The sequence below is a fragment of the Bombina bombina genome, chromosome 1 (genome assembly GCF_027579735.1).
Source record: "Bombina bombina isolate aBomBom1 chromosome 1, aBomBom1.pri, whole genome shotgun sequence".
In the NCBI taxonomy this organism is placed as follows: domain Eukaryota; kingdom Metazoa; phylum Chordata; class Amphibia; order Anura; family Bombinatoridae; genus Bombina; species Bombina bombina.
In genome coordinates this window covers 133,942,196-133,966,418 of record NC_069499.1, presented here as the reverse complement: position 1 = coordinate 133,966,418, position 24,223 = coordinate 133,942,196, and the positions used below count along the sequence as shown (strand labels likewise).

Below are 24,223 nucleotides of genomic sequence, written 5' to 3'. Positions count from 1 at the left end.
TACGAGAACAGCCAGTGGATCTTAGTTACGTCTGCTAAGATCATAGAAAACGCAGGCAGATTCTTCTTCTAAATACTGCCTGAGAGAAAAGACAGCACACTCTGGTGCCATTTAAAATAACAAACTTTTGATTGAAGAATAATTAAGTAAAAAACTCCTAACTCCTCTCACGACCTCCTACTTTGTTGAGTTTTGCAAGAGAATGACTGGGTATGACATGTGAGGGGAGGAGCTATATAGCAGCTCTGCTTGGGTGATCCTCTTGCAACTTCCTGTTGGGAAGGAGAATATATCCCATAAGTAATGGATGACCCGTGGACTGAACACACTTAAGAGAAAAAGTGTTTGTTTTTTTTATTTGATCGCATTTGGCGGTGAAATGGTGGCATGAAATATACCAAAATGGGCCTAGATCAAATAACAGAATTTATGCTTACCTAATAAATTACTTTCTCTTGTGGTGTATCCAGTCCACGGGTTCATCCTTTACTTGTGGGATATTCTCCTTCCTAACAGGAAGTGGAAAAGAGAGCACACAGCAGAGCTGTCCATATAGCTCCTCCTCTAGCTCCACCCCCCAGTCATTCGACCGAAGGTTAGGAAGAAAAAGGAGAAACCATAGGGTGCAGTGGTGACTGTAGTTTAAACTAAAAATCTACCTGACTAATAGCCAGGGCGGGCCGTGGACTGGATACACCACAAGAGAAAGTAATTTATCAGGTAAGCATAAATTCTGTTTTCTCTTGTAAGGTGTATCCAGTCCACGGGTTCATCCTTTACTTGTGGGATACCAATACCAAAGTTTTAGGAGACGGATGAAGGGAGGGAACAAGACAGGTATCTTAAACGGAAGGCACCACTGCTTGTAAAACCTCTCTCCCAAAAATAGCCTCCGAAGAAGCAAAAGTATCGAATTTGGTAAATTTGGAAAAAGTATGCAGCGAAGACCAAGTCGCTGCCTTACAAATCTGTTCAACAGAAGCCTCATTTTTAAAAGCCCATGTGGAAGCCACTGCTCTGGTAGAATTAGCAGTAATTGTTTCAGGAGGCTGCTGGCCAGCAGTCTCATAGGCCAGACGGATGATGCTTTTCAGCCAAAAGGAAAGAGAGGTAGCAGTCGCCTTCTGACCTCTCCTCTTACCAGAATAGATAACAAACAATGAAGTTGTTTGTCTGAAATCCTTAGTTGCTTGTAAATAGAACTTTAAAGCACGAACCACATCAAGATTGTGTAACAGACGTTCCTTCTTCGAAGAAGGATTAGGACACAGATAAGGAACAACAATTTCCTGGTTAATATTCTTATTAGACACAACCTTAGGAAGAAAACCGGGTTTGGTACGCAAAACTACCTTATCTGCATGGAACACCAAGTAAGGTGAGTCACACTGTAAAGCAGATAACTCTGAAACTCTTCGAGCAGAAGAGATAGCTACCAAAAACAAAACTTTCCAAGATAAAAGCTTAATATCTATGGAATGTAAAGGTTCAAACGGAACCCCTTGCAGAACTGAAAGAACTAAATTCAGACTCCATGGCGGAGCCACAGGTCTATAAACAGGCTTGATTCTGACTAAAGCCTGAGTAAACGCTTGAACGTCTGGTACCTCTGCCAGACGCTTGTGTAAAAGAATAGACAAAGCAGATATCTGTCCTTTTAAGGAACTAGCTGATAATCCTTTCTCCAATCCATCTTGGAGAAAAGACAATATCCTGGGAATCCTAATCTTACTCCATGAGTAACCCTTGGATTCGCACAAAAGATATTTTCGCCAAATCTTATGGTAGATTTTCCTGGCGACAGGCTTTCTAGCCTGAATCAGGGTATCGATAACCGACTCAGAGAAACCACGCTTTGATAGAATTAGGCGTTCAATATCCAAGCAGTCAGAAGCAGAGAAATTAGATTTGGATGTTTGAAAGGACCTTGAAGTAGAAGGTCCTGCCTCATTGGCAGAGTCCATGGTGGAACGGATGACATGTCCACTAGGTCTGCATACCAGGTCCTGCGTGGCCACGCAGGCACTATTAGGATCACCGACGCCCTCTCCTGCTTGATTCTGGCAACCAGACGAGGAAGGAGAGGAAACTGTGGAAACACATAGGCCAGATTGAAGGGCCAAGGTGCTGCTAGAGCATCTATCAACACCGCCTGGGGATCCCAGGACCTGGACCCATAAAGAGGAAGTTTGGTATTCTGACGGGACGCCATCAGATCCAATTCTGGAGTGCTTCATAGCTGAGTCAGCTGGGCAAATACCTCCGGGTGGAGTTCCCACTCCCCCGGATGAAAAGTCTGACGACTTAGAAAATCTGCCTCCCAGTTGTCTACTCCTGGGATGTGAATTGCTGAGAGGTGGCAAGAGTGATCCTCCGCCCACCTGATTATTTTGGTTACTTCCATCATTGCTAGGGGACTCCTTGTTCCCCCTTGATGGTTGATGTAAGCTACAGTCGTGATGTTGTCCGACTGAAATCTGATGAATTTGGCCGCAGCTATCTGAGGCCATGCCTGAAGAGCGTTGAATATCACCCTCAGTTCCAGAATGTTTATCGGGAGAAGAGCTTCTTCCCGAGACCATAAGCCCTGAGCTTTCAGGGAGTCCCAGACTGCACCCCAGCCCAACAGACTGGCGTCTGTCGTTACGATGATCCACTCTGGTCTGCGGAAACACATTCCCCGAGACAGGTGACCCTGAGACAATCACCAGAGAAGAGAATCTCTGGTCCCCTGGTCCAACTGTATTTGAGGAGACAAATTTGCATAATCCCCATTCCACTGTTTGAGCATGCATAGTTGCAGTGGTCTGAGGTGTATCCGAGCAAAAGGGACTATGTCCATTGCCGCTACCATTAGTCCGATTGTCTTCATGTACTGAGCTACAGATGGCCAAGGAATGGAATGAAGAACTCGGCAAGTGGTTAAGAGTTTTAACTTTCTGACCTCCGTCAGAAATATTTTCATTTCTACCGAATCTAATAGAGTTCCTAGGAAGGAAACTCTTGTGAGGGGGGAGAGAGAACTCTTTTTGATGTTCACCTTCCACCCGTGAGACCTCAGAAAGGCCAATACAATTTCCGTGTGAGACTTGGCTCTTTGGAAAGTCGACGCTTGAATTAAGATGTCGTCTAGATAAGGCGCCACTGCTATGCCCTGCGGTCTTAGAACCGCCAGGAGGGACCCTAGCACCTTTGTGAAAATTCTAGAAGCAGTGGCCAACCCGAAAGGAAGAGCCACAAACTGATAATGCTTGTCCAGAAAGGCGAACCTGAAAAACTGGTGATGATCTTTGTGGATAGGAATGTGCAGATACGCATCCTTTAGATCCACGGTAGTCATATATTGACCCTCCTGGATCATTGGTAAGATTGTCCGAATGGTCTCCATCTTGAATGATGGGACTCTGAGGAATTTGTTTAGAATTTTGAGATCCAGGATTGGTCTGAAAGTTCCTTCTTTTTTGGGAACCACAAACAGGTTTGAGTAAAAACCCAGCCCTTGTTCCACAATTGGAACTGGGTGGATCACTCCCATTGTATGTAGGTCTTCTACACAGCGTAAGAACGCCTCTTTCTTTGTCTGGTCTGTAGACAGACGAGAAATGTGGAACCTTCCCCTTGGAGGGGAGTCCTTGAATTCTAGAAGATATCCCTGGGATACAATCTCTAAGGCCCAAGGATCGTGTACGTCTCTTGCCCAGGCCTGAGCGAAGAGAGTCTGCCCCCTACTAGATCCGGTCCCGGATCGGGGGCTACCCCTTCATGCTGTCTTGGAGGCAGCTGCAGGCTTCTTGGCCTGTTTACCCTTGTTCCAGCCCTGGTAAGGTTTCCAGGCTGCCCTGGGTTGTGAAGTGTTACCCTCTTGCTTTGCAGCAGGGGAGGATGAAGCGAGACCGCTCCTGAAATTTCGAAAGGAACGAAAATTATTTTGTTTGTTCTTTGTCTTAAAGGACTTGTCCCGAGGGAGAGCATGGCCTTTTCCCCCAGTGATTTCTGAGATAATCTCTTTCAATTCAGGCCCGAAAAGGGTCTTTCCTTTGAAAGGGATGTTCAGTAGTTTGGATTTTGTCGACACATCGGCAGACCAGGACTTTAGCCATAGCGCCCTGCGCGCCAGAATGGCGAAACCTGAATTCTTTGCCGCTAACTTAGCTAGTTGGAAAGCGGCATCTGTGATAAAAGAATTAGCCAGCTTAAGAGCCTTAATTCTGTCCATAATGTCCTCATATGAGGTCTCCGTCTGGAGCGCATCTTCCAGCGCCTCGAACCAGAAAGCAGCTGCAGTAGTTACAGGAACAATGCACGCTATAGGTTGGAGAAGAAAACCTTGTTGAACAAAAATTTTCTTAAGTAAACCCTCTAATTTTTTATCCATAGGGTCTTTAAAGTGAATGTCAAGTCACATTCACCACTCTTCCTCATCTTGTTAATTACCTAAAATAAACGTTAGTTTAATTTAAAACCCTACTTCGCTTACTTTCTTCCTCCGCCAGCCATCTTGTCCCTCGTATCTAATTTGATTGACATTGCCCTTAACGAATTATAGCTCATACCCCGTGGCGTCCAGCCCCTTTTTGCACACGTAACGCGATCAAACTGCGCATGCGTTCCCTAACAAATCGTCATTGACAATCCATGCTCGTTCACATGTAGCGCATGCACAAACAATTCCAAACACCTAACGCATGCGCAATATCTATCTACCTGTCAACCGCGGTCCGCGATCCCTAATAAAGTGTTTAACCCCTAAACCGCCGCTCCCAGACCCCGCCGCTTACTAATAAAGTTATTAACCCCTAAACCGCCGCCATCTACCTTAGCTACCCCGCCGCCATCTACCCCGCCGCCATCTACCCCGCCGCCATCTACCCCATCTATTAACCCCTAATTTAACCCCCCTACACCGCCGCCAGCTATACTAACTATATTAACCCTAATTATATTAGGGTTAATATAGTTATTATATTATATATATATATTAAGTATAATAACCCTATCTAACTCTAACATCCCTAACTAAATTCTTATTAAAATAGATCTAATTAATATTAATATTATTAATTAAAATATTCCTATTTAAATCTAAATATTTACCTATAAAATAAACCCTAATATAGCTACAATATAACGAATAATTACATTGTAGCGATTTTAGGGTTTATATTTATTTTACAGGCAACTTTGTATTTATTTTAACTAGGTACAATAGCTATTAAATAGTTATTTACTATTTAATCGCTACCTAGTTAAAATAATTACCAATGTACCTGTAAAATAAATCCTAACCTAAGTTACAAATACACCTACGCTATCAATAAATTAAATAAACTACAAATATCTAAACTAAAATACAATAAATTAATTAAACTAAACTAAACTACCAAAAAAAACAAACACTAAATTACAAAAAATAAAAAAAATATTACAAGATTTTTAAGCTAATTACACATATTCTAAGCCCCCTAATAAAATAATAAAGCCCCCCAAAAATAAAAAAATTTCCCTGCCCTATTCTAAATTAAAAAAGTTCAAAGCTCTTTTACCTTACCAGCCCTTAAAAGGGCCTTTAGCGGGGCATGCCCCAAAGAAAACTGCTCTTTTGCCTGTAAAGATAAACACAATACCACCCCCCAACATTACAACCCACCACCCACCTACCCCTATTCTAAACCCACCCAAACCCCCCTTAAATAAACCTAACACTACCCCCCCTGAAGATCTCCCTACCTTGTATTCACCCAGCCGGGCAGAACTCTTCATCCGATCCGGACGATGTCCAATCAAGCGGCAGTGAACTCTTCTTCCATCCGGCGATGTCTTCAAGCAAAGCGGCATCTTCAATCTTCTTTCTTCGCTCCTCCGCCGCGGAGCATCCATCCGGCACGAAGACTAAACGAGGTAGCTTTAAATGACGTCCGTCGAATTCCGATTGGCTGATAGGATTCTATCAGCCAATCGGAATTAAGGTAGAAAAATCTGATTGGCTGATTCAATCAGCCAATCAGATTAACTTGAATCTGATTGGCTGATTCAATCAGCCAATCAGATTCAAGTTAATCTGATTGGCTGATTCAATCAGCCAATCCGATTTCTCTACCTTAATTCCGATTGGCTGATAGAATCCTATCAGCCAATCGGAATTCGACGGACGCCATCTTGGATGACGTCATTTAAATGAACCTCATTCGTCGGGAAGTCGTCGTGCCGGATGGATGCTCCGCGGTGGAGGAGCGAAGAAAGAAGATTGAAGATGCAGCCTTGCTTGAAGACATCACCGGATGGAAGAAGACTCTCTGCCGCTTGCTTGAAGACATCGCCGGATGGAAGAAGACTCTCTGCCGCTTGATTGAAGACATCGCCCGGATCGGATGAAGAGTTCTGCTCGGCTGGGTGAATACAAGGTAGGGAGATCTTCAGGGGGGTAGTGTTAGGTTTATTTAAGGGGGGTTTGGGTTAGATTAGGGGTATGTGGGTGGTGGGTTGTAATGTTGGGGGGTGGTATTGTGTTTTTTTTTTTTTCAGGCAAAAGAGCAGTTTTCTTTGGGGCATGCCCCGGCTGGTAAGGTAAAAGAGCCAACTTTTTTTAATTTAGAATAGGGCAGGGAAATTTTTTTATTTTGGGGGCTTTATTATATTATTAGGGGGCTTAGAATATGTGTAATTAGCTTAAAAATCTTGTAATATTTTTTTTTTATTTTTTGTAAATTAGTGTTTGTTTTTTGTGTAATTTAGTTTAGATTATTTTATTGTATTTTAGTTTAGATATTTGTAGTTTAATTTATTGATAGTGTAGGTGTATTTGTAACTTAGGTTAGGATTTATTTTACAGGTAAATTGTTAATTATTTTAACTAGGTAGCTATTAAATAGTTATTAACTATTTAATAGCTATCGTACCTAGTTAAAATAAATACCAAGTTACCTTTAAAATAAATATAAACCCTAAAATAGCTACAATGTAATTATTAATTACATTGTAGCTATCTTAGGGTTTATTTTATAGGTAAGTATTTAGATTTAAATAGGAATATTTTCATTAATAATATTAATATTAAATTTATTTTAATAAGAGTTTAGTTAGGGATGTTAGAGTTAGATAGGGTTATTATACTTAATATATAGATAATATAATAACGATATTAACCCTAATATAATTAGGGTTAATATAGTTAATATATATAATAACTATATTAACTATATTAACCCTAATATAATTAGGGTTAATATAGTTAATATAGCTGGCGGGGGTGTAGGGTGATTAGATTAGGGGTTAATGTGTTTAATATAGGCGGTGTAGGGGGATTAAATTAGGGGTTAATACATTTATTATAGGTAGGGCCGGTGTAGGGGGATTAAATTAGGGGTTAATACATTTATTATAGGTAGGGCCGGTGTAGGGGGATTAGATTAGGGGGTAATACATTTATTATAGGTGGCCGCGGTGTAAGGGGATTTAGATCAGATGCAAAAGAGCAGTTTACTTTGTGACAAAGCCCCGCCAAAAGCCCTTTTAAGGGCTGGTAAAAGAGCTGAATTCTTTGGGGCAAAACACTGCAAAAAGCCCTTTTAAGGGCTGGCAATAGAGCTGTTAGTTTGGGGTAATGCCACGCAAAAGGCCCTTTTCAGGGCTATTTTTAGGGTTAGACTTGGGTTTAGTGGTAGTTTAGTATTTTAGGGGTTAAATAATTTAATATAGCTGGCGGCGGGGTAGGGGGATTAAATTAGGGGTCAATAATTTTAAAATAGATGGCGGCGGGGTAGGAGCTCACATTAGGGGGTAGGTAAGGTAGATGGCGGCGGTGTAAGGGGCTCACTTTAGTGGGTAGGTAAGGTAGATGGCGGCGGTGTAAGGGGCTCACTTTAGGGTGTAGTTTAATATTGTTGGTGTAGGGGGATCACATTAGGGGGTAGAGTTAATGTAGGTGGCGGCGGGGTCCAATATTTATTAGGGATTGCGGCGGGGGATCGCGGTTGACAGGTAGATAGACATTGCGTATGCGTTAGGTGTTAGGATTATTTTGTAGCTAGTTTAGGGAGTTACGGGGCTCCAATAGACCGCGTAAGGCTTACTACGGCTGCTTTTGTGGCGAGGTGAAAATGGAGTAAGATTTCTCCATTTTCGCCACGTAAGTCCTTACGCTGTATATTGGATACCAAACTGCGCTGGTTTGGTATACCTGCCTATGGCCCAAAAAAACTACTGGGCGACGGCAGAAATATACGAGCATAACTTCTAGGTTACGCTCGTATATAGGATACCAAACCAGCGCAAATTTCAGCGTCGCCGGCATTTGCGGGCGACGCTGCATATCGGATCGGGCCCTTGCAGCGTTCACAATTCGCTTACAACATAGTAATGAATGAATAGCTAGTCATTGAATACTATGTTGTAACGATTGACGCCTGCGCTTTAGGCATAACATTTTTTGGGTCATGCAGGCGCAAATCGATTGTATGGGGAATGGTGAGCATGCGCAATTGTTCCGGCAATCGGGAACGCGCATTTGAAGTACGTACAGAGCGGTCCCATAAAGGCAATTATCCGGAAATACATGGAGGGCGGAGCTAGGAACGGCCGGGAATGTAAATATAAAGTGTATTTATAACAATAATATATATAAAAAAAAAATTAAAAGAAAAGTTGCGATTATACTATATATTAGATGAGGAATAGAATACAGGCTGCAAAAACGAAAAACTTTACCTTCACTTTAAAAGCACAACTGTCCTCAATTGGTATGGTTGTGCGTTTAGCAAGTGAAGAAACAGCCCCCTCCACCTTAGGGACCGTCTGCCACGAGTCCCGCGTGGGGTCAGATATGGGGAACATTTTCTTAGGGACCGGGAACACATCAGTGTAAACAGGAACTTCTAGGTACTTGTCCATTTTACACAATTTCTCTGGAACCACCAAAGGGTCGCAGTCATCGAGAGTAACTAATACCTCCCTGAGCAATAAGCGGTGGTGTTCTAGTTTAAATTTAAAAGCCAACGTATCTGAGTCTGTCCGAGGAGCAACCTTTCCCGAATCGGAAATTTCTCCCTCAGACAGCACATCCCTCGCCCCCATTCCAGAGCGTTGTGAGTGTATATCGGATACGGCTACCAAAGCGTCAGAATCTGTTCTTAAAACAGAGCTATCACGCTTTGTAGGTAACACGGGCAGTTTAGATAAAAACACTGAGAGGGTATTATCCATAACTGCCGCCAAGTCTTGCAAGGTAAAAGAGTTAGACGCACTAGAGGTGCTAGGCGTCGCTTGAGCGGGCGTAACTGGTTGTGACACTTGGGGAGAGGTTAACGGGCTAACCTCATTACCTTCTGTCTGAGAATCATCTTGGGCCACATTTTTAAGTGCAACAATATGTTCTTTAAAGTGTATAGACATATCAGTACAAGTGAGGACACATTCTGAGAGGGGGTTCCACCATGGCTTCTAAACACATTGAACAAGGATTTTCCTTAGTGTCAGACATGTTTAACAGACTAGTAGTAAGACAAACAGGCTTAGAAATCACTTTAATCAAGTAAAAACACACTTTGCAAAAAACGTTACTGTGCCTTTATGAGATAAAAAAGGCACACAATTTTCCAAAACAGTGAAAAATGAAGCAAACTTTTCGAAATGTTCACAGTATGTACCTAAAGCATTGGTAAGATTGCACAACTAGCAAGAAAAATGATTAACCCCTTAATGCCCAAACCAAATCAATAGCAAGCTAACAACCGGTTAAGACGACTTCAGCACCTTGCCACAGCTCTGCTGTGGCCCTACCTGCCCTTAGGAACCAGATTTGTGGGGAAAAAGCTTCTTATAGGCCCTCAAACTGCAGCAGGACCCTCCATGTGAAACGGCCTGAAGATCTAGTCAATCTAACTGCGCATCTGAGGCGTGAAATTAGGCCCCACCCACCCTACTCCGGTGCTGTGAGGCCTAAAGAAACACTCCTAAGTGTTATAATAATAGCCATGTGGGTAACAACCCCTGAAAGAAACCCAAAGGAACCTTCAAAGTGTCTCAAAAAAACGATTTTATTAGTAAAAACCGTTTGCCATAAAATAGTGTCAACCAGCATAAATTAGCCCTGTTATGTAAGCTTGCAATTCCATACTTAGTCTCTGAATAAAGCTTACCCTTCCCTCATGGGGATCTTATCAGTCCTTTTCTAGCATTATCACAGTCTTGTCTAGAAATAAATGACTGAACATACCTTATTGCAGCCTAACCTGCAAACCGTTCCCCCCCAACTGAAGTTTTCTTGTACTCCTCAGTCCTTTGTGGGAACAGCAGTGGATTTTAGTTACAACATGCTAAAATCATCTTCCTCCCTGCAGAAATCTTCATCGCTTTTCTGCTAGAGAGTAAATAGTACACACCGGTACCATTTAAAATAACAAACTTTTGCTTGTAGAACAAAAACTACAAATCTAACACCACATTCACTTCACCCTTCCGAGAGGGACCCTATTGCTTAGAGCCGGCAAAGAGAATGACTGGGGGGTGGAGCTATATGGACAGCTCTGTTGTGTGCTCTCTTTGCCACTCCTTGTTAGGAAGGAGAATATCCCACAAGTAAAGGATGAACCCGTGGACTGGATACACCTTACAAGAGATAGAAATAGTATATATATATATATATATATATATATATATATATATATATATATATATATATATATATATATATATATATATATATATATATATATATATATATATATATATATATATATATACACATACACACACATTATATACATATACACACATACACACACACGTGAAGGGTTTTTCAGGGATTCCTGACAGATATCAGTGTTACAATGTAACTATCGCTAATTTTTTTGGGTAAAAAATGGTTTTGAAATAGCAAAGTGCTGCTTGTACTTATTGCCCTATAACTTGCAAAAAAAACAAAGAACATGTAGACATTGGATATTACTAAACTCAGGAGAAAATTTAGAAGCTATTTAGCATGGGTGATTTTTGGTGGCGATAGATGTGTAACAGATTTTGGGGGTCAAACTTAGAAAAACTGTGTTATTTTTCTTTTTATAGTAAATTATAATATATATTGAAAATAATGGTATCTTTAGAAAGTCCATTTAATGGCGAGAAAACGGTATATGTGTGGGTACAGTAAATGAGTAAGAGGAGAAATACAGCTAAACACCAAAACTGCAGAAACAGCCCTGGTCCAATTGAAAAATGGTCTGGTCACTAAGGGGTTAAGCTCCTATAGCAGGCACCCTACTAAACCTGTCCTAAGCTCGACACAGCTGGTATTTGGCTTTTTGGTTCACCAGCTGAACCCTTATCTGGAGTTGCACAGAATTTCAAATGGGAGATACGGACTATGAGTTTAACAAAGAAAAAAAGTGGATTTTTTTTTTTTTTAAATGAACAGTTCTGAAAAAAAAACAGGACATTTTATTTATACACTGACTAAAAATGATAAAAATAGATATGAATATAAATATTTAATGTGTGGTTTATTAACCAGTGGGGCTGCCACCTGCATAAGTTAAAACAAACCAATATGAAAATAATGCGGTTGAAAACACTGTCTACAGGGCAATGACAACGTTAATGTTTGTAAAACAACTATAAATATTTTATTTCCACTTACCGACAGCTCATCTGATCCCGACATTGTACTAAGAATGAAAAAAAAAGAAAAAAAAACATTTTTAATAAAAAAAAATATGTAATGTTGCATAAAATACAAGTGCAAAAGGATTTAGAGACAATACTAAAAAAAAATATCTTAGCTTGAATACGTTAAAGAACATTGCCAGATTTCTACAACACTTATGAAAGAACAAAAACTTTTTTGCATTAAAAAAGGGGTTATTGTAGTTAAAAAGAGAAATAGCACACAGTGATTTAAGTAGTTTTTCTTTCCTGAAATATGCAATATTTAGGTCTTATTTTTCAGAGATTAGTGTGCAAATCAAATTTCTTCTTGACAAAAGCACGCACTGTGCAGCTTAGGATGCTTCAAGATTGTCTCCTGGGACATAAAAAAAAAAAAAAAAAAAAAAAACTGACAATTTTAGTTTAAAATAAATATTGTACCAAATGACCCGTTCTATATTTACATTAGAATGTTCCCTTAGTAAACACCTTGAGATTTTGAAGTAAAATATTTTTGTTTAATAATAAAGATTTTAAATTATTTATTTTGCTCATTTTCATGTAATTTAGCTAAAAAAAAATGTAAATTTCTAATACTAAGATATTAAAATGCAGCTTGCTAAATTGTCAAGGCTAGCGCTGATACTTATCTGTTCCTAATTGTTTTTTTTTTTATCAGATAACAACTGCAAAACAATGTACTTTATATTAACTGTATCACTGTGGCTAGCCTTGTTGTCTGCAGGCTAAAGCTCTGATTGGCACCTTTAAATAAGACAAATGGTGGCTGGAGCATGGATTTTGAAAAATAATTGCAGTAAAAAGGACGTTAATTTGTTAAGACTTGGTTGATATGTTATTTTATAGCGACACAACAGAAATGTCTTAAAAAGAGACTAAACAACTTGAGATTGTAATATAAAATGTTTAATTATTCATAGTAAAACAATGTTCATCTTGCCCCCTTTTAATGTAATTTTAATGCGGGCAAATTATCAGTAGAGAACTTGTTATTGCACAAGAAATCCCCTTCACGTAGCATTTAAATCCAGTAAGAGAAAAATAAATAAAATCTCATTTATATAACAGCTTTGTTTTACCATTGTGCTGTAAAAATGCTCTCTTTAATTTGTTCCCAATGATCTATTTTACCTGATTGAGAGAAGGGGCAAAGCCAATACAGGTGGCTCTCGTTTTACAACGGTTCAATTTACACCGTTTCAGAATAACAACCTTTTTTTCCAGTCATGTGACTGCTATTGAAAAGCAATGAGAAGCAGTGCATTTATTAAAATAGCCAGTAGGTGGAGCTGTCTGCTTGTGTTGCAACAAAGCCAAGCAAGCTGAAATTAATCAGTTTAACCAGACCTTTTTTTATATAAATATTTTTTATTGAGGTTTCAAAAAACAAATCACAAATAAGAAGGAAATACAGTATGCTCATTTAGAATTTACAAAGAATTTCAAATATATTACAATATAGTATATATAGGTAGTCTCAGAAGGAAAATATACATTAGTGAACAACTCTAGTGTACAGTAGTGATTTGCCAAATTATCTGTGAGCCTTCTAACGAGCTTGAGAGGTCACTTTAGAACCTCATGTGTACAGAAAGTAAAAAAAAGTTAGTGAAGGCTATCACAAAATAAGGGGGACCACTCTTGGGCCCCATAGCATACCTCTTTTTCTTTTTAAATAGTGAACTTAAGTAATACATGCTGTAAATATTGTGTCAAAAAGTGATATGGGATATATATTCGAGGGAACATAGGAATTGTTAGGTGGGGTGCGGTATAGGTGAGAAAACCGCGTAGTTAATCCTCCTATAATAGGAGGCACATTCTTATAGGAGAGAGGAGGTGGTAAATCAAATAGATTAATTAGGGTGTTTCAGAGGGACGTACATTTTTCTAGTGAATACAAGATAAGCTACATTATCCTAACTTAAAATAGGGTACAATTAAACAATTTTAAAAGCTTGATAGCTAGTGTAAACTAAGAGAAATGATGGCTTCATATAACAACAAGGTAGACTATTACATCATAACTCAGAGTAAGCAGGCTTCATCTTGTCTAAGAATCATATCACTAGAGAAAGTCTTGCCAGCAGGTGAATAATTAAATGTATGAATAAGAATTGGCTGATGACATGTAAAGGTGACATATCAGGTGTGGGCCACAAATGTTAGCAGTGGTGCAGGTCCAGCCTGCACAAGAGGCATGGTAAATTCTTTGAGAGAAGAAAAAAAAAAGAAAAAAAAAAAAAGGAAAAATTATGTGATGAGGTATAGTAATATCTGCAACCCCATTTTATACCCTTTGAATCCAACTCATATGCGGTGCCTGTGTTATTGCCAAATTTCCAAGAGATCTACCATGACCTATCCAACTGTAGTAGTAAACAGTTATCTAGGGCAACTAATAACTCATATGCTCTAAAAGACCCAGAAATCCCCACTCTGCATGCAAACTACAAACTTTATCCATAAATACAAATGTGGAAGGGCTCGAACATCCCGGCCGCAGACATCCAAGCTCCCAAACATAATTGCAAATTAAAGCAATATATGAATACACAACTGGGGGCACCAGGTCAAACCTCGCATTACCTGTCTGTGACTATTATTGTAGAGGTTAAAGCAAAGGAAATAACTAATTATAACAGACCAGCAATTATCAAAAATATCAAAGAATTAACTAGGTCATGTGAGATATATCATAACATATGTCGGGCTAGATAGATATCCCCCTGGAGAGGGTGCTTATGACCAACATCATGCACAGCAGGTTTATACAATAGCTGAATGGTTCTAACAACCAACATAATCTACCCTATAAAATACTAACAAACTCAATCAAAAAATTAGTATGAAGACAGTTCGGTATACCTACGGAAGGTTTGTGATAGCAAAGTATTTTGTGAAACCTGTAACCATTTTAAGGGGGAACCAATGTTAGGGATCTATATATTAAATCCAAGCTTGTTCCAGTTTGATGAGGAATTTAAATGGAACACGAGAACTGCACATACACTAAAGTAGATATCTAAGTGAAATTTCTCAAAGGCAGCTCAATCATGCTAGAAAGCTATCTATGTTAACGTTTTCCTAGAGGGTAAATCTCAACACACAGCACTAAGTTACCTGTCCATAAACACTGTGATACTAAACTTTTCATTCAATGTAATACAAATAATAATGCATGTGTTGGAAATAACAAGTACTATGGTCAGCTGTGAAACATATGTATAGAGTTCAAACATAAGCAAGCAACGTCTCTGAATGGTTAAGCATTTTCAGCATATTAAAAAGGTATAATAGAGAAAAATATCGGAGCACAAGGATAAGCTATAATAAATCCACCTGGTATCAACATAAGAACTCAGTATCAAAGAATCTATGAAACTGTCAATGAACGTCTTGTAGCCCATAAGTCAAAGGAGGGAGACTGAACTATACGGAAAAACCCAGCACTCGCTCGCTGTAAGAAGCCTTGCTGTTTTAACCAACGCCGACTGCGGGAAAGAAGCAGCAGACTGGACACATTGCAGATGCAGCTATGTTCGAATAACCTTTGCAGGAGGTGTGTTAAAATTGAGCGCCCCAGCACTTATTCTAGGTTGCAGCACGGCAAGCACTGTCGGGGCGACAACAAACCGCCAAGGATCGCCATCTGCGTATAAACCGTCCCTCACTAAATCCGGAAAATACAAGTCCTTCTCTGTAGTAGGATCTATTGAGGGTCTTGCTTGATTCTCGCACAAGGCGGGCTGCACAAATGGTGGAGCGGCGTTCACACGCCAGCTCCTAGAAACATCCATGTCTCTCACAACTAGATGAGGTGCTTGTAGGTCGCACAACTTGCCCATACGAGGAACTTGTATGCAGTGGTCAGGCTTCTGCTCCGGGACATAGCCTCTCGCAATCATCTGAGAGCTCTTGCGGTATGTCATCGGTCTGCGCCGTCCGTCACTTCCGATGTCACATAGACTTCTCTTACAGTTTGAATCCCTGGTGTGGGAAGAAATTCATCTAGGCTATGAAACATCTTCCTCTGAAAGTCATTAAACAGTGCTTGTATCTGCGAGCAGAAATGTTCCATGTTTGGGCGTATGAAAAAGAGTCCCACTTGTATCAGGTTGCGTCTTCTAGGCCTACAGGCTCAATTGCCCTGTGGTCAATCTGATGTATTAGGGTTTTAAAAATTGCCGTAGTAGTTATGCAAAAGTTCGCCAGCTGGGTTTTTAAAGTAGCTACTTTCCCAATTTATAAGTGTAGATCAGAAACTCTGCTTGGATCTAGGAAATATAGCCTTAAATCAAATTAGTTATCAGGAGCCCATGAACTGCACGCCTTGTTCCCTCTGTGGCTGGCTCCGCCCCCCTATCGAGCAGATTTCAAAGGAACAAGAACTTCCTGTCTATAAATCAGTCCAGATTGTAAAGCATAGAAAGAACTGTTTGCAGAAAAATGCAAGTGAAGTCTGTGTTGTGTGATTATTTTATTAGGTTTATAATGCTGTTTAGCAAATGTTTTTGTTCATTTAACTTAGTTTAATTATATATTATGTGTTGTGTGATTATTTTATTAGGTTTATAATGCTGTTTAGCATTTAAAGTCTTAATTTCAAAGCTTTAAAAATAATGTATTAGGTGTTACTTATGACAATTTGAGAGGGGCCTGGAACCTAACTCCTTCACTTCCCATTGACTTACATTATAAACTGGGTTTCAATTTACAACGGTTTCGATTTACAACCATTCCTTCTGGAACCTAACCCCGGCGTAAACTGAGGGCTACCTGTATATAAATGATGTATACATTACACACACATTATATAACACAAGAAAAAGTATTTGTATTTCACAGCTGCAAGGCCTAGAAAGGCTCCAGCTGCCAAAAGCTAAATTTTGTGTGTGGCTGTTAGAGGCCAGAGGAGGGGAAAATGCAGGGCGCACATGGGCACCACAGATTTTTTTTATTTTATTTTTATGTTTTTATTGAAGACAAATATCAATAAATCCATCACTTATGCCACAACACATGTAACTTGGTTATGTACTTGAACTGCTCTATCATTTCAGAAACGTTTACATTTTGCCAACAAATTAAATGCTTTTAAAACATTTGTTGTATGTGATGATCTTTTGCAGTACAGTGCTTAAAGGGACAGTCTTTTGAAAAAGAAAGATAATCCCTTTATTAGCCATTCCCATAACCAACACTGTTATTTTAATATATTTTTTACCTCTGTGATAACCTTCTATCTAAGCCTCTGCAGACTACCCCTATATTTCAGTGCTTTTTGCAAACTTGCACACTTATCTATATGGCACACATGAACTAGCACTGCCTGGTTGTGGAAAGCTAATAAAATGCACTGAGATAAGAGGCGGCCTTGCAGGGGCTTAGAAATAGGCAGATATTTAGAAATTTAGAAGTTATAAAAGTATATTAATTTAACCATGTTGGTTGTGCAAAGCTGGAGAATGGGTATTTTTTTAAACAATAAAAAGATAACGTAGACTGTTCCTTTAATATCTGATATATACTAACCATGTAAAAAAAAACTCCTAATATTTACTCCTGGCTATAATTTTTAGGTTACTATACAAATAAAACCATTTGGCTCCTAAAATGTGTAGTTTGCTCCTATCTTTTTGATGCCATATATTTTTTTTGCAACCCTCCCCTTTAACAAATGGAAAGTGATCTAAGCCTCTAGCACTTTTACGTTTTACCAATACATAGGCCTTTATTTTTAACCAGGTTATAAAGACAGGACAGGTGGGTCTTTGTAAAACTATATAAACAATGCATAGAGTAAACCCTGCTTTGTGGGTTTACTGAAAACGGTGTAACTACTTTCAGTGATCTTTTTATCTTCCCCCTGTTTTTCTCTCCCCTTTATAATACAGATGAAAACTGCTCATGTCATAGACCAAATGTAATATGCCAATCATTTTATTGTCATTATTTGAAATAATTTTTTGAAATTTTTTTTGAAACCTGTATGACTGACTTTCAATAAAATATTTGAAGAAGAAAAAAAAAAATAAAAAAAAATTATAAATCTTGAAGGGACTGCATTGACTGGAAATTACGAACATGGACTCACTGTGAAATCTTAATTATATGTTTATTTTTAAATACCTTCCTGGTTACACCTATTCCTGTATCCTTGAGAAATTGCATGAATTAATGACTGAATAAAATAAAACAGCACTGAGAGGGATTTATAAACACACACATTTTATATATGAAGATATTTGAACAAAATCCCATCTCTTGTTCCAACAACGGAACAGGAGCAATCACTCCTATAGATTCTGAATCTGATTAAAGAAAAGGCTTGAGCCTTCAAAGGATCCTCTCAAAGGCCTCGATCTGTAACCCTGGGAAACGATATTTAGAATCCCGGGATGCAGAACAGACTAAAACCAAGCTCCCTGAAAAAGGCACAGCCCCATCGCCCCAAAAAAAGAGTTTGAGGAAAAGGAAAACTTACATTCTCCAAAAGAAGCTCCTTGAAAACTTACTAGGCCAGAGCATGCTAATTTGTAAGCAAGATACCAGCAGACTCCACACCAAACAACTAGCTAGCGCACCAAGAACTTAGGGAATACACAAAAAAACAGTCGTCTTAAAAAAGAAGCATGCCAAAACCGGACATGCGCAACCCCGAAACACGTATATACCCTAAAGCCAATGTGCGGGAAAACAAGTAAGCTCTACGTGTGCAAAAAAATAATATATATATATATATATATATATATATATATATATATATATATATATATATATATATATATATATATACATACATACATACATATACACACATATAGTGTTCTCCACAGAAAATTTTGCTAGCTCTGTGACATTTTGAAGTAGACAGGTAGCATAAGGAAGTAGGTGGCTGGGGGCAGTGTTATATTTTCTAATATATAGAATACCCAGCAGGAAGAGGCAAAAGGACAAGTCCCTGCGACACCCATGGAAGGCTTGTGACTTAAAAGGGATAACATCATGCACATCTTCATTATTCCCTTTCCTCCAGCGGAGGCAAAGACAAGACTGAGGTAACATTCCAATCTTTTGACAAGCACAGGGATATTCCAGAAGGTTAAAAGACTTGCAAGGTCCAGGAGCCAGAAAATCAACAACACAGCAGGGTGCAGGTCAGAGGCACAAACAACAGGAGTGAACCCCAATGTCAGGGCAAAAACTGATTAGCCATGCAGGTTTAAATAAATAGTCTGTTGGTAATTGCATATTACCAACAATTGGCAAGAGGTGGAGCCAGGAAAGCATCCACAACTAAATCCCTCTGGGAGACCAGAGTTCAAGACACAATGGGGCATGACACCCTTCCAAGCACGACCACAGACCACCTGTAACCCCACCCCTTTCATACAGGGGTGACCGACAAATTACCAGTGTGCCACTGCCTACAAGCGTTTAACCTCCCACATTCTACAGGAGGGGTTGCTATGCGCCCATAAATCAGTGGTGGCTTTACAGGGTGGGTTGCTACGCACCCATAAGTCAGTGGCAGTTCTACATAGAGAATTGCTATGTGCCCATACGTCAGTGGCAGTTCTACAGGGGGTTGCTATCCACCAATATGTCAGTGGCAGTTCTACAGGGGGGTTACTATGCGCCCAAACATCAGTGGCAGTTTTATAGGGGGATTATTATGTGCCCAAACGGCAGTGGCAGTTTTAGAGGGGGTTGCTATGCACCCATAGGTCAGTGGTAGTTTTAGGGGGGTTGCTATGCGTCCATATGTCAGTATCAGTTTTACAGGGGGTTGCTATGTGGCCATAGATCAGTGGAAGTTTTACGGTTCTTTATGGTTTTAATAAGTAAAGGAAGGAGCCCCCCCCAGTACACTCTGCACCTGTGATATTTAGCTTTGTGGCCAATGATTTCCTTCTCAAAATGTTATGTTCTAAAAACACCCCTGCTATAAGTACACACCGCTAACAGAACCAGCTATTCACATACAGCTGTGGCCTCGCACACTGTATTAATTTCAAAGGCAGAATTAGGATTTTTGTGAGAATACAGACTAAAAGAGGTCAGTAAGTTTTTTACTGTCTGGCTACATCAGATGTAACATCATTATTTTCAACAGCTCATCTATCTACTGTACATCTTATCCAGATTAAATATACTGGATTAGGGGCGGAGTCTGGAGGAACATGGAGTTGGCTGCTTAATCTAGCAGCTCCGTGCACAGTTAAGAGCAAAGGGGCAATAACACTGCACTAAATCCTCACTGCTTACACTAACAGAGACCCAGCAATGCTCTGAGCATAAGAGCACCTGCAGAAACACTTGGAATGGATCTGGAGCATTTCCCTGAACTGAACACTCCCGGAGTGTAACGGTGCAGAGATTGCGGTCACCGTTTTGGGAGGAGCCATGCGGTCGATAGGGCTGCAATAAAAGGAGTCGAGGCAAAGCCAGTACCTATAAAAAGGTTTCGAACATTAAGGGATGATATCGAGTGACTGAGTGAGTACCTCATTATACACTAAAAGAAAGTTAGAAATGGCAATGGCTTACATAATAGTCAGCTACGTATATACAACTTTCCCTGACATGGGGCTATGAATTACTCACATTAGAGGGCCATCTAACTAACCGGAGGGACAGTATGCAGGTCTCAGCCAAACAGATAAACATAAGAGAACCCTCACATAATTAAACTACAAAGGAAGCATAATTGGGGGATATAAACAGTCATTAATTCAGTGCCATCATAGTGAAACCTCACAAATGCTTATATTATGGATGCAAGCTCACCAGAGGATTAGAGAAATCTGATGATCCAATAACAAAGCTGCTTTACTGACACATCAAAAAAGACTCCATCTATATCAACAAGTGGACATTAACTTTATACTCCTAACCATTACTACAGGTCCAACTGAGGGAACGCCCGCCTATAACTAGGTGAAGGATAATAAAAGTGAGGCATTTCACCATTACACATCTACAGAAATGTCTGCCAGAAAACCACACAAAGGGGGTAAAACATCTAATGCAAGCCTCTTTTTTAAACCCACAAAAGGGGACAAATCGGCAAAAGCCCAGGTAGCTATGCAGGAGGAAGACGCAGACTCAGATACTAACTCAAATTCCCCTCATGAAGATCAAATTCCAGTAACTAAGGCAGACATTAAAATGCTGGTCTCTAAGCAAGATATATCTGTCAACTTTGACAAACTCTGGGAAAAGATGGATGCAATGCAACACATGGTGACCAGTAGTTTGGCAGAGATATCCAAGATTTAGGTAACCATGCATCTACCCTAAAGTAGAATGAAAACTCAGTTCTAGAAGAAGTTGCCTTACTATCCCAGCAGGTAACCTCACACCAGCAAGAGATAAAATTAATGCAAGAGAGGATGGAAGATCTTGAAATCCGGAGCCGTAGATGCAATCTCAGATTAAAAAGGAATCCCTGAGACTATAACTCCAAGTGAGTTGGAAAAATATCTAACACAGCTCTTCCAAGCAATTACAGGACAAGCAGAAGATGATATTGTCCAGAAGGAGAGAGCACACAGGGCTTTAAGAGTGAGGCCTAAAGGTGAAGCCCCACCAAGGGATGTCATAGTCCAAATGTTTTGCTTTCAAGAAAAGGAAGCATCCAACCTTTAAGTTCCAGTGGTCAGTAATCCAGTTTTATCAGGACTTGTGTGTGAGGACCCTACAGAGGATAAGTGCCATTAAACCACTCACACTGCTGTTAAGGAAGACTCAAATGAATTATAGATGGGGATTTCCATTCGCACTTAATATCCTTCACAACGGATTAATACTCACTATAAAAGAGGCAGAAGACATTCCAGATATCTGTAGCCACTTGGGGCTGGAAACCCCCCAACTGCCTCACAACCTTTCCGGTAAAGGAGAAGGAAATCTTAAAACACATAACCTTCCACATTGGACAAAGGTACCAAAGAAGAAACAAAAGGCTTGAATTTTCAGCTGGCTTAAGATACGGGCGAAACACCTGTGTTCCTTAAATCCTCTGGGACGACGAGATTCAGATGAGTATAGGAGTCATTTATATGTGTATATTTGTTGTAGGGGTTAGAACCCCATACCTGACCTTTTTTTTTGGGGGGGGGGGGGGTTTGATGGTCCTGGGAGGTGAGGCAAACCACTAGGAGGACATCAGTTTTGGTGGATCTGCTTGAAGGGAGGACATAACGGCAAATAACGAAGAGCAAAAGGTGACTTTGGGGTTAGAAATGAGACAAGATCCCTCAGACTTTATCTGATGTGACAAGAAAGTAAAAGGGGTGAAATGACCAAAGTCGCTTTAGAGAAGATAAGATACTACCACGTCACATACAGCTCCTTTGCACTAAAGTTAAAATGTCAATTCAATATTTCTTACTTAACGATTGTTATTTTTAAACTTATTTTTCTAAGTTACTTTGGTAAATGTTCACCTATAGTATATGGGCACTGGGCGTATGTTCTATGCATGTTCCTAAGTTTAAATTGTTACATGGTTTATATTGTTTATTAATGTTCTGTTACTGTGGTACTAGGCACTACACCAGAGGTGAGGGTGGGTACATAAGGGATAGACAGGGAGGATTTGACCTATGACTCAGACTATTAGAATCATCTCACATAATGTGAGAGGTCTAAACATAGATGTTAAACGTAAAACAGCATTGACCCAATACTCTAGGGCAAAAGCAGACCTTATAATGCTACATGAAACTCATTTTACTAACACTAATTCCTAAATACTGGTAAAAAATGTTACCCTCTACACTACCACTCGACAGAAAGAAAAGATTACTTCAATTTAACACGGAAGAAGTCATAGCAGACCCGACAGGTAGATATCATATAGTTAGGGGACGCATCCAAAACACTCCGGTTACCATTTGTAATGTGTACGCCCCCAACGAAAAGAAGGACGCTTTCTTTTGGCAAATATCACAACAGCTGACACAATGGTCGCAGTCTCTAATTATTTTAGCAGGAGATTTTAATATCTCATTATCTCCCCATACAACAACAACAACAACAAAACTAACTAATAAACAATATTGCGAAAATAATGAAAGACTCCTTAGCCACGCATAATCTCAGACTCATGGGAGGCTAAATATGGACCAACACCGGACTACACATATTAAATATTCACATGCATATAAATCTTACTCCAGGTTGGACTATATTTTTGATAGTCAGACGCTAATCCCTAACGTTATTTCCTCATCTATACAACCATGCGTATGGTCTGATCATTCACTAATACAAATAGAACTGACGGATATAATATACATAGACAACGCTCATAAACATTTGACCCAACGATTTTTAAACTACAACCTACACAAAAGAATATCTCCAAGGCCCTAAAAGAATACTGGTTATTAAACGAGGGTACAACTAGCAATTCCATAAACACGTGGGCAGCTCACAAACAGTTCTTAGGGGTTTATTAATTAAAGAAAAATAAATCACCAATAAAAAGAATACGGAAGCAATAAGCAAACTCCAATTAGAGATAAAGGACTTTGAGAAACAACACCAACAAACAATATCCACATCTGCTTTTAAATTACTCCAAACAAAGAGAACAGCCCTAGCCAAAATTTTAGATGCCAATTCGATAAAAGCTATTCAGACATTGAAGGCCCATTACTATTTGTATTCCAACAAACCTGATAAATACTTAGCCCACAAATTGAGGAAAGGATTAAGAATTTTTCTATTCCAATATAACAAAAAGCAGATGGAGAACGTACTTCCCACCTGCAAGAGATAGCCGAAACATTTGCGGAATATTATAACACTCTCTATGACGGGATAAAAGTTGACCAAACCCCACATACACAGAACTTGCTTAGGAAGTTTTTGGCTACAGCTAAACTCAAGAAATTAAACAAAAAGGATAGTGAGGAACTAAATGCAGAAATTACAAAGGGGGAAATTTTATCAGCAATTAAAGATCTGAAACCGGGAAAGGCGGCGTGACCGGATGGTTTTCCCGGAGAGTATTACAAAGTATTTAAGTTAGAATTGGTTCCCCATCTACAAAAATTTTGCAAGGGCAAAGTGATACCAACAGATGTGTTGAGTGCTAAAATAGTAGCGATTCCTAAGATAGGCAAAAATCCTGAGAAATGCCAGAGTTATAGACAAATAACCCTGATTAATCAGGACGTTAAAATTCTTACCAAAGTTCTAGCCAATAGACTTAATTAGTCCCGCTACTGGTCCATCCAGAACAGGTAGGTTTTTTATCAGATAGGGAGGCTCCAGATTATGTAACAAGAACTATAGCTCTGGTGGATTATCTCGTGGGCCCTGAAACGCCTGCTCTGCTCCTTTCTTTGGATGCAGAGAAGGCGTTTGACAGGGTGGACTGGGCTTATATGACCACAATCCTAAAGGAAATGGGATTTGGGGGGGGCTTTTATGAAGGCAATAAAGGGAATATATTCAGAACCGACGGCAGTCAGAGCGACAGGGTTCCAATATAAAACCATTAATACTTCTCGGAGAGAACATGTCACTTCTCCTCATGGGCTGGTAC

General features: G+C 39.6%; 1 protein-coding gene across 1 annotated transcript in view; it reads right to left on the bottom strand.

Moving 5' to 3' along the window:
- The window catches only part of MAPK1IP1L (mitogen-activated protein kinase 1 interacting protein 1 like), an 83,485-nt gene that overhangs the window by 53,348 nt on the left and 5,914 nt on the right, over positions 1–24,223 (bottom strand). The window contains exon 2 of the mRNA XM_053697613.1: positions 11,630–11,657. Coding sequence (XP_053553588.1) covers positions 11,630–11,653 — 24 coding nt within the window. The 5' untranslated portion in view covers positions 11,654–11,657. The remainder of the gene's footprint in view (positions 1–11,629; positions 11,658–24,223) is intronic.